Below are 11,735 nucleotides of genomic sequence, written 5' to 3' on the forward strand. Positions count from 1 at the left end.
GTGTTCAAGAGAATACAGAAATCTTCTCCCCTCTTCTAATGGTTTCTTGCAGCCAGCAGAGGGGAATTGGTGTTCCCTTCCTAAGAATAAAATTCCAATTTTTGTTTCCCAGGTCCTTAAAAGGGTAGGGCAGATGCTAAAGAGAAATTAAATAAGAACATATGTACGTCACCTTGGATAACCTCGAATTAACTTCCATCTATTTAGAGCTGTATTTCTGATGAGCGCTCAGCAAGAGGAAAGGAGTGGTTTGCTTATAATGGCACTAAGACAAGGAATGAGTTCCCACATCATTCTAAAATAGTTGAATGGTTTTCAACCCAGGGCTCCTGCTGAAATATGCCTGAGAATTGTGTGTGTGTGTGTGTAGAAAGTGGTGTTTTTCCATCTTACCTCACCTCCAGATACTACATCTGGGCAAAGTAGAGAGCATTGATGCACATGGGGAGGGAGCCTGAAATGACATGATCTGTTGGCAAAATTGTGGTTCTAGTTGGTGGTTCTAGTTGGTATAGCCAGGTTCCTGTGGAATCACCCCTTCCCATATGATTTATGCCCTTCTACGCCCTTTTGCCCCTGAGGAACACCAGCATCCCAACTTTTACAGTCACTAAAAAAAAAAAGATAGGCTGGTTAACACAGAATGTGAAATTGAGTAGCCTATCTCTGGCTTACTTGGAAGTGTAATTCAAAAGAATTATCTCTTATACTATGTAGCCTGCCTAGAAGATAATTCCCTTCCTAGTAGTTACTGCTCCCAAGAGCATTAGCTCCTCAATTTCTCTTCTCGCAAAAATGTTAAGGTAGCTTAACATAGGGACACGGTGGCTCAGTGGGTTAGGATGCTTAGCTTGTCGATCAGAAGGTCGGCAGTTTGGCGTGTCGAATCCCGAGTGCTGCGTAACAGAGTGAGCGCCTGTTACTCGTCCCAGCTTCTGCCAACCTAGCAGTTCGAAAGCACGTAAAAATGCAAGTAGAAAAATAGGGACCACTATGGTGGGAAGGTAACAGCGTTCCGTGCACCTTTGGCGTCTAGTCATGCCGGCCACATCACCACGGAGACATCCTTGGACAAGCGCTGGCTCTTCGGCTTTGAAACGGAGATAAGCACCGGCCCCTAGAGTCGGAAACGACTAGCACACATGTGCGGGGGAACCTTTACCTTTACCTTTAGCTTACAGTGCCCATTCTGATCTCCGTAGTTTATCCCCCTTCTCCAAGCCCAATTCTTCAACACCATTTATCCAGTGGCTGCACAAAGACAGAGGACCATTTGATGGCAGTCAAGAAACAAATAAAAACCTAATTCACTGCTGCCCCCTAGTGATCAAAAGGTCTGCTGGTCAGTTTCAGGTGCTTTCAAACTCTTGAAACCTTAGAATAGTGCAAGTTAAAAGCTGTAGATAATAGTGTAACATGAAGCCATTCAAGGTAGTATATAAAGGGCAAGCTGCAGAGGCAATAAGATTTAATTCAGCATGACTTCCTGCCAGCTCTGGATAGGAAGAGAATATAATAAAATGTTTGTGTGTGTGTGTGTGGTCTTAAGCATGAAGCTCTCTTGGGGACTCTGGGAAATAGGCAGTCTCTCGGTTACATCTACCTCCTTTGTTGTCAAGTTCTGAAACAGAACACACACTAACTTTGTGCTCCTGGGATTATAAATGAGTGAGTCATTGCTTGAATATTGACTATCTTTTGACTGCCATTCTGGCCTGCTTCATTTTCCAAGAACTCAGCCTACTCTCCACCTTCACTTTCTCAAGAGACTGAATTGGAACTTGCGCCATCGGAGGGTGCAGTGTTTTAGCAGCAACCGCAAGAGTTAACGCTGGGCTGAATCGCTGCCCTTGGCATCCTCCACCGGAGACCTGATTAGGAAGGGCTCTGTTTCTGCCCCTCGTGGACTTTGACAAGGAGCAGAACTTTTGCCTGCTGTGTGCAGCAGACGCTAAGCAAGCTAAAGGCTCTTAAACTGGGTAGGGACTTGCTATTGCTTTGACTGTGCAGTTTGCTCAGTTATCTCTATAAGCTTATCTTCAGAGAAGGTAAGTAGGAACAACGGGTGGGAGGTGAGTTGACGTTGCTCTGTGTCCAATGAGTCAGTTTTCTAATTGACTCATTATATTTTTCATTTTGCAAGACTGCAAGCCAAGGAGGAATAGGATGTTACAGCCAGGAAATTCAGCCGGTATAGTCAAGGCTGACAACCGGGTAAAACTGGGGGAAAAACCACCTGATCTGAAAAAAAAAATCTTCTTAGTTTGCTCTGTAGGCAGGAGCTATCTGAGGAATCAAATGCTGATCTGTGCAAGATGAAAACAGAAATGGGAAATTGGAATCCCAAATTCAAACTTCAGAAGGAAAGGGAGAAAATAGGGATTGTTTAAGAGGAAAAACAGAATTTCTTCTTTAAAATACGATGTACTGTTTGTCTCTGCCACTGCATGTCTTTAACTGGACCTTATCTCTTTTGCCTTATACCTGGTTTACAGAATTTTGTCTCCTTCGGTTTGCTTGAGGAGAAGAGCTGTTAGCATTCCAATTTATAGCCTGATTAAAAGAAAACAGTGGATTATAAGAAAAATAGCAACAATCTTGAGCATTTTAAAGAGTAATCATTTTGTTATGTTCTCCATTAATGGATAGAGCTCAATCTGCCAATCATTTTTTCCTTTCTTCACCTCTATTGTGTTTGTGTCTTGGGTCCCAATCCTAAAATACAAAGATATCTGTTTCTTGAATGCATTAATATATGAAGGTAGATTGACACTGTGACATCCCTGGAGTAGGCCAGGAATGGAGTGAAAATCATATATATACCTATTTCACCTAACCTCTACATTTTCTAGAATGTATTTATTAAATTTTACACCAACCATCTCGCCTGAGTGACTCTGGGTAGTTTACAAGGGGAAAAAAAAGCACGGTGATTGAGTGAAACATGGAGATATCAGTGACAGATACCAATCATGAATGGGCATCTATTCCTGCCAATAAAGAACTATCAAATCAAAATACTTTCTATTTCATTGAAGGAAGGGAAGGAAAAAATTGTCTTAACGATGCTCTAAAGAGTGCAAAAAGAGCATATAATTAATTGTGGCAGCAGAGAAAAAAATGTACCTGATTGAAGAACAGGAGACGCTGCTTTGTTGTGAAGTAGCAAATGCTGACAGATTTAGAATGTACCTTTTTTCAGCCAAGCAAAAAGCCATTTTTGCATCTTGCATCCATCTTTTGGGTATTACTACTCATCTTTGCTCTTATACTCTGATGGGAAATTATTACTTTATTCTTGTGCCAAGTGAAGTCAAGGCTAGCCCAATCTGGCAAAATAAGGAAATTGTCATAGGCAATAGAATTGGTGCATTAAATGCTTCTTTATGTTATTTTTGTTGCATTTAAACTGTCAGGGATAGGGAAGAAATTCAGATGCCACAATAATTTGACTGGATTTGGAAGCACAATTCCTTAACATCTGTAGCCTTGTATGCATGTGTTGGTGTCAATGTCACCCTCTAACTAGCAGCTAGATTTTTGAACTGCATTGTATTGAATTGCACCTGGCAGGATTAAACCCAGACCAGGTTGACTGTTCACCCAGCATGCAAAATGCTATGCTTATATTAATAAAATATAATTTGTATAACATGCTATAGCACAAACAAGTACCCCAATGTGATATCCTGCTTCACAAAACTTGTTAAGAAGATGGCTGGGTTCTCACAACACGTTTCTCAACACTATATTCTAGCATTTTATATAAATACAGTTACTGACAAGCGTAGGCAAAAGGTTTGTGGTAATGTGCATTCAAGTAAAGTCATTAGCTTAAGATCAGGTGTGGTGATGATCATAAGACATATGACACATATTCTTGCAGAATTATCCTCATCCTAATGTGAATGGGAGACCCTAGAGTTGTGATCCATTCCAGGGTAAGAAAAATCATCCAAAGTGTGTACTGTTTGCAACTTGTGTAGATGTCAATTTAATCCTTTAATCTCCTCCTGAGCTTTACCAGAATGCAGCATAGAGCTGGACACATTAAGCAGGACCAAAGCCAGTTACAAAACTGCCCTTTTAAACCTTTTTAACAAGTTTAACCTGGAATTCTGGAGGAGAGAGTCTTGTCCTCTAGTATTCCCTTTGAGAGAAAATTGGATATCAGATTCTTAGGAACTGAATTAGACTTAATGAGTTGTGTGTAATAATTCTTCTAAGTGTAAGTGTCACAAATTAGATGACACTGATGGTAGAATGGTGCAGTTTGGGCCTTAAAATGGAGTCCCAAATTTAAACCAGGCAGAAACACATTTGATGTTTACAATTGAGGAGAACATCCCACTGGAGTTCTTAAGCAATTTCCCCCTATTTGAAATAAATACAAGAGTCCACACTTACTTGGGCACCAAATCAACAGATTGAACCCTCACTCCACATCATGGCACAGTGCTAATTTGGATCAGATTCATGCATTTCTTTTATTTATTTGCAACACAAAGGCTGTTGAGTGAGAACAAATTCATTTCAAGTTTCCCTCTTTGGAAGGCTCGATGATTCATTAACTGCTTTGGAGTACTCTGTTTCTCATTATTTCAATTAGCATAGATGCTTATTAAGAGAATGAATACGGTTGCTTAAATACCAGCAACTTGATCAATGTCCCTCAAGGGCATTATTCTGACCTGGACTGACACGGATTTTAATTATGTTTTTAATTTTTTAACTCTAATTTTTAATTTATTTTAATTTTAATTTTAATTTATTGTACAGAGGCCTTTAATTTTAATTTTATCTTAACTTCTGTATTTATTGTATGTTATTGTTGTTAGCCGCCCTGAGTCCTTCGGGAGATAGGGCAGCATATAAGTCCCAATAATAAAATAAATAAATAAATAAATTATTCTCGCACCAGAAGCCTAGTGATTGATGCAGGCTCAGACAATCTCATGATCTCCATCTCTTTGGGAGTGCAAATCCTTTAATGAGTGGCCACTTGTCCCAATGACGCTTTTCCAAAAGACAATTGGACTTTTTGGGGGGGTTTCTTCGAAAATGTTTTGCTTCTCATCCAGGAAGCTTCTGCAGTGAAGAAGCTTCCTGCATGAGAAGTGAAAGGTTCCTAAATAAATAGAAAACCTCATATTGCTTCTCCCTGACAAAAAGAATGTGTTGTATGTGGATTGAGTTAAATAAGTGCCATTTGAACTTTTGGAAGAGGATGAGGTGGGAATACTGGGGTCCCATTCTATTTTTGCCAATCCTTTCCCATCTCCGCAGGCCTTAAACCAACAATGTGGTGCTGCATTCTACTCATCAGTGTGGTTTGGGCTGTGGTCTGGTTCTTCCTTGACCAGCAGACTTTGAGCAACTTCAGAGACAAGTATGTTTTCATCACGGGTTGTGACACAGGTTTTGGGAACATGCTAGCCAAAAAACTTGACAAAAAGGGTTTCCGAGTGCTGGCAGGCTGCTTGACTCAGAAAGGAGCTGATAACTTGGACCGCACCAGCTCGTCAAACCTGCGCACCACACTGATTGATGTTACCAGCTCCGAAAGCATCTGCAAAGCAGTGGAATGGGTGAAAGCTGAAGTGGGTCGAAAAGGTGAGTTTCACCCCAGGAGGGATCAAAGGAAAGACAGGAGAATATGTGGAACCAGGAATAGAATTATAGCTGTTGGAACTCCTTCAGCTTTCCTACATAAATACTCAATTCTCTATTCTTATAAGCCAGGGGTAGGCAACCTTGGCTCTTTTATGACTCGTGGACTTCAACTCCCAGAATTCCTGAGCCAGTATGGCTGGCTCAGGAATTCTGGGAGTTGAAGTCCACGAGTCATAAAAGAGCCAAGGTTTGCTACCCCTGTTATAAGCCAATGTTTCTCAACCTTGTCAACTTAAAGACATGTGGACTTCAATTCTGAGAATTCACCAGCTTCTTCATTTCTGTTGTGGTCATGGGGTCTGCTTTCATAAAGCTGTCTTTAGTTCACCATACCTTCACTGGAAATCCCAACAAAATCAGATTTTTCCAGCAGATCCATCAAAGTAGTCTCAACCTCATAGCCTGCCCGGAGTCTAATTGGATCTGGTTTGTCTCATCCTGAAAAGTCACCATTCTCTTAGGTTACCCAACTATGGGAGGCTAGCGCCTTTTTTTAATTTGCCATTTTTGAGAAATTCAGGGCAAGGTTCTTAAAGATGGCCTGGTAATTGCCTCTTTTAAAGAAAGGAGGCATCCTGCTTTCCCTCAGAGAGGCATTCATGATGTTAACCAGGTGTCACTAACAAGCTCCAGGCTAAGTTATAAGTAGTGGTGGGATTCAAATATGTGAACAACTGGTCCTCTGTGTGGATGCCGCCTCTGGAAGTCTGTTCTGGACCTGGGCAACAAAAAATTAGCTACCGGTTCTGCTGAAGTGGTGTGAACCAGCTGAATCCCACCACTGGTTGCAAGCTAAGCTGGACAAGGATCCAGAAGACAAGCAGTGGTATGTACCATTTCAAGGAGTCAATCCATGTCTTCCTGTATCATAAAACCAATCTATTATATACAAAAATGTGACAAAGATGCCACACCGTTAACTGTATACCAAAGATGACATCCAGATGGGCTCAAAATGCCTTCATCGGCAAAAAAATAAATCCCTTATAGAAAATGGTATACTGTAATAAGTCCTCCAGAGGTCTGAGAGGAGGAAGAAGTGGAAGAGCACTAGGTACTTCCCTCACAAACAAAACTCAATAGGCCATGAGGTTGCCTATGCAATACATTCAGGGAGAACACTGCTGTTTTGCTGCCCATTTATCTGATTTGTCAACTCTTCCTTCACCTGCACTCTGAGTCTGCCTTGGTGCTTCAGCCCACATTTCATACCTGTGGTATAAAGATAAAGGTTTCCCCTGTCCATTTGTGTCCAACTCTACAGGGTAGTGCTCAGCTGCTTCTTAGCTGAGTGAGTCAACGTTGTTCAAAGACATGACCATTCTGTGGTCATGTGGTCAGCATGACTACGCTGAGGGGCACAGAATGCTGTTACCTTCTAAACGAAGTGGTACCTATTTATCTATTCACATTTGCATGCTTTCGAACTGCTAGATGGGCAGGCACTGGGGCAAGGATGGGAGTTCACCCCAATGTGCGGCGCTTGGGTCTCCAACCCAGGCTGTCAGGTAGTATAGAGCTACCTTTAAAAGGGGTGAAACAAAATCGTCAAGAGCAACAATATTGATGGATCTAGCAAGCTCTATATTCCATATATTAACCCTAATGGTGGATAATGGATAACTAGTGCAATTAGTCTGAAACCTTTCCATGCTGCCTTGGAATCTTGGACTATTAGTTCATTGCCACTAATTCAACCTTAACCATACGGTGATCCATCCAAGACAATGAAAAAAAATGAGGTGCCCCCAACACCTGCTGACCATCTCGGATATTCAGAACAAAATTCCAATACAAACACATGACCTATATTACATGTTCCCAGCTGGGATAGACCTATAGCTGTCATGGGTGCTATGAACTCCTGAACAGACCAGCAACCAGAGTAGATTTTGAAACTCTTCAGCACCAACTCCAAGTCCAGCTTTCATTTCAGTCCATCATTCTGTTAGCCAGCAGAGTGGGGAGTTTCATTAACAGAACTCCCAGTCTATCTCTGATCCGACATCTAAGTTGCACACACATTGTTCAACTTGCATCCAATGATCCAGTGTGGGATGTGGGATCAGAGATGGGTCCAGGTCTCTCACAGGTATCTTGGTAAGGGAAAGATTATTTTTATGAATTGCATCCATCCACTTACCCTGGCTTGCCACAGAGTGCACAAACCGGAGAAACTGGGGTCACACGAGGCCATGATCAGTTGGCTTCCCTACAACTGAGGTTGTAGCATAAACACAAAAACACTGCACCATACAGTATTTGAAGAGGAAGCCCTTCGCAGTTTGTTTGGTGAGCAGGAGGGTGATTTTTCTCATCTCTCTCTCTCTCCCCTATCTATCTATCTATCTATCTATCTATCTATCTATCTATCTATCTATCTATCTATCTATCTATCTATCTATCTATCTATCTATCTATCTATCTATCTATTATCTCTCTATCTATCTCTCTATCTATCTCTCTATCTCTCTATCTATCTCTCTATCTCTCTATCTCTCTATCTATCATCTATCTATCTATCTATCTATCTATCTATCTATCTATCTATCTATCTATCTATCTATCTATCTATCTATCTATCTATCTATCTATCTATCTATCTATCTATCTATCTATCCATCTATCATCTCCCAGGACTCTTTGGTCTGGTGAACAATGCAGGTTTAGGCAGCTCTATTGGCCCCACGGAATGGATGACCGTGGAAGACTACCGCAAAGTCATGTCTGTTAACACCTTTGGAATGATCGAGGTATCGTTGGCCTTCCTGCCATTGCTCAAGCAAGCACGTGGCCGAGTAGTCAATGTTTCCAGCGTCCTGGGGCGGGTTTCAGCCAATGGTGGTGGCTACTGCGTGTCCAAATACACAGTGGAGGCCTTCTCCGACAGCCTCAGGTAGGTGGGCTGGATGTGCGCTCATTCTTCAGGTCCACAGTAGCCTTTCACCCTAGTGCCTGCTCTTAATGTAACAATTATTGTTATTAAAACAGATGTCTTCTGCAACCCATGCGATAACCAGACTGGGCTGTTTTCCCCATTTTTCAAAGATTTCATGGTGCCCTTTGTTTCTTGAGAGGGAAAGTTATCGCTAAATAGACATGTTGATCATGCATAATCTGTGGCAACAACTAACTACCCCATTATCGGGGTCTCAAGGAATGTTAAGGATCTTTACAGATAGGTATAAAGAATATGATTCAAATCTTTCACAATATATATATTTTTTCCCTAGGAGGGACATGTATCATTTCGGGGTAAAAGTCTCCATTGTAGAGCCAGGCTTTTTCAAAACAGCCATGACTAATCTTGAAACAATAGAGGTTGCCCTGCGGCACTACTGGGACCGAATGAGTCCTGAAGTCCAGCAGAGCTATGGTGAAGATTACTTTCGTAATTGTGAGTACTGAGGCATACTAGAATATGGTTGGAAGCAGGAGGGAAACTACTCCCATTTGAAGCCATGTTTTGTAAAATCTCTTCCAAAGAAATGCATTGTGGCGATAGGGTTTAACAAGAACTTTCGTTCCCATCCCCATACTTAAAACACTAAAACCTGCCGAAAAGTGACTGAAATCATTCTGGGGGAAAAAAAGAGGTTTTGGATAGGCCTTGCTCCCATTTTCATCCTTATTTTTGTGTTTTTTAAAAAAACTTATCAAAATTTGATATTTGGCTCCTAAATTTCAATAGCATAGCAACAGTAATGCACTGCTCCATAGTGCTTTACAGCAGTCTCTAAGCAGTTTAGACTCAGCCTATTGCCCCCAACAATCTGAGTCCTCATTTTACCGACCTCGGGAGGATGGAAGGCGGAATCAACTTTTGGGTTATGAGAATCGAACTCCTGGCAGTCAGCAGAATTAACCTGCGATACTGCATTCTAACCACTGCGCCAGCGTGGCTCTTCAGCATGTAGAGTACTAGACCACTGCATCTGCATGTGCAACTTGTCCTAACACCACCAAAAGAATTGTGCTGGTAAGTCTTGCATCCCAGCCAAGATTTGAGCAAAATTTTGCAGTTTGTTGGTTAAATACATAATGGAGAACACTTTTCCCAACATGGTGCCCATCAGAAGAATTGAACTCCCATCATTTTATACTGTCAGGAGCATAAACACCTGTCTTTAACTAGTTGTCTGAAGACCATCTGATTGAAGGCTGTTAATTTAGGACTAGGAGAAGTCAAGTGTTAGCTTTATGGGACCAGCTAACCAAGAGTCAGTATCTTACATTAAGACAAAAGACATCCTGAAACAGTAACAGTAACCTCTTATCAGGCGAAAAGTTTAATTTCTATGATTTCCATCTCTCTCCAGACTTGAAAGTCCAGAGGTTCATCATGAACATCATCTGTGATTCTGATCTCAGCAAAGTGACAAACTGCATGGAGCACGCCCTTCAAGCTAAGCACCCTCGCTCTCGTTACAGTGCAGGATGGGATGCTAAGTTTCTGTGGCTGCCAATCTCTTATCTACCTTCCTTTCTGGTGGATATTTCCTTGTCTATCATCTTACCAAAGCCAGCTCAGCGGGTGCGCTGAAAGCTGCCTGCTTATGATCAAGCTTGAGGCTTAAATGTTGACAAATCATACTCCTGAAAATAATAATAAATAAAAGGATTATTCAGAGAAAGCTGTTGTCTCACCAGATCTGGTTTCACAGGGTGGTATGGAAACATTTCCAAATTGTAAGTTTACTCCCTCTTATTATCCAGTTGCTGAGAAATCGTGAAGAACAGGGGTATTTGGATGCAGAAGGGAAATGTTGGGTAGATTAACTGAATAATCGGTGCCAACATAAAAGCACCTGACAAAAAGTGGGCACCATTTTTTTTTCAAGCAAAATCTTTTTAGTGAATCTCTGAAGTGCACATGACAATGCAGGAAAGGGCAATATTTAAATCTTAATTGCAGCCTTGGAGGAAAGGATTTAAGTAAACTCAGTTGTTCTGAATATCAAAACGCTCGTCTTAAATTCCATCACCAAATCACACCACCGTTGCAGAATTTCAGAGAGAGAACTTGAAGAGACTTTGGCAAAAGACGGGGGACTACTAACTGTTGTGGGAGGTTGTAGATTGCCCATCAGTCCAACTTTCATGCATCCACACACTCTGTGGGGAATTTTAAAGCTACAAGTAGGAAGCTCTACTGATCTTTTTGTTGTAGAACTCTCTAATATCTAAGAGAGCGCAAAGACTCTACAGCCCATAATCTGAAAACCTTTGCTACCTTATCATATACACGCCCGTCTTCTATTTAGAGGTGGAATAGATATCAAAAGTTCACCTGTATGTTAGGTGAATATATGGAGAAATGGAGACCTAAATACATGGTTATGACAAGAGTTATCATGCTTTCCCAGTTTTAATCCTGATGGGATAATAGATGGAAATTCATTAGGATTCAGTATGGCGGTTTAGGTTACATTCAACCAACTGGATCTCTCCATTTTTCACTGAGCTCAAAGAATGACCTAACATTCTTTCTTTGACTCTGCTTCAGGCAAAAATAGTTCTTAAAAGTTAGAACTCTATTTTTTAGCTAGGCAGCTCTGTTAAGGAGTGTGTATATTAACTTGATTTTTCAAAAATGTCAGCAAACCTAGCACAATGTAATGATACTTAGCAGCAACTGTTAAGAATGGGCATCCAGGTACACAAAAATACTGAAAGCAGATTGCCTCCAATGATTGGAGATAGAGGTAAGAGGGAAAAGATAGAACTTGCAATTCTCCCCAACGGCAATCAAGAGGGTGATTTTGGCACCATGGGACGTTCCTTGTATAACCACATTAATTTGATAAACATAATCTATTACTTAATATTGAAGTTTAATATGACGTTAGCTTAATCGAGAAAGGGTAACTTTTACAGCCAACTGAGGCTGATGAATCTTCTTTCACGGCGCTAGTCTAGGAGCAGGGCTGCGACTGTCATGGCTTGTAAAAGCCCAGAAAGGAAGTGCTTTAATAATGACCAAGAACTACAGCCCTGTGGAAAACCAAAGAGGGAGAAGAACAAAGGAATACAATTCACATTTCCCAATACAGGCACTCCTC

General features: G+C 41.2%; 2 protein-coding genes across 2 annotated transcripts in view; both read left to right on the forward strand.

Annotated features, from left to right (window-relative positions):
* Positions 1-5,407, forward strand: part of BLOC1S1 (biogenesis of lysosomal organelles complex 1 subunit 1) — a 29,014-nt gene extending 23,607 nt beyond the window's left edge. Inside the window, exon 5 of the transcript XR_014025475.1 lies at positions 5,287-5,407. The gene's annotated coding sequence lies outside the window, so the exon portion shown is untranslated. The remainder of the gene's footprint in view (positions 1-5,286) is intronic.
* RDH5 (retinol dehydrogenase 5) lies at positions 1,637-10,296 on the forward strand. Its single transcript, XM_081320398.1, has 5 exons — positions 1,637-2,048; positions 5,287-5,613; positions 8,311-8,569; positions 8,907-9,070; positions 9,993-10,296. Exons 2-5 carry the CDS (start codon positions 5,301-5,303, stop codon positions 10,214-10,216), a joined length of 960 nt encoding a protein of 319 aa, XP_081176524.1. The 5' UTR covers positions 1,637-2,048; positions 5,287-5,300; the 3' UTR covers positions 10,217-10,296.
* Positions 10,297-11,735: the final 1,439 nt, after the last annotated feature.

Source organism: Vipera berus, assembly GCF_964194415.1.
Source record: "Vipera berus genome assembly, chromosome: 2".
Lineage (NCBI taxonomy): Eukaryota > Metazoa > Chordata > Lepidosauria > Squamata > Viperidae > Vipera > Vipera berus.

Coding starts and splice junctions, on each gene's coding strand:
- RDH5 (XM_081320398.1), top strand. CDS start 5,301: ATGTGGTGCTGCATTCTACTCATCAGTGTGGTTTGGGCTGTGGTCTGG. Junction 5,614..8,310: donor AGCTGAAGTGGGTCGAAAAG/GTGAGTTTCACC, acceptor ATCATCTCCCAG/GACTCTTTGGTCTGGTGAAC. Junction 8,570..8,906: donor GCCTTCTCCGACAGCCTCAG/GTAGGTGGGCTG, acceptor TTTTTTCCCTAG/GAGGGACATGTATCATTTCG.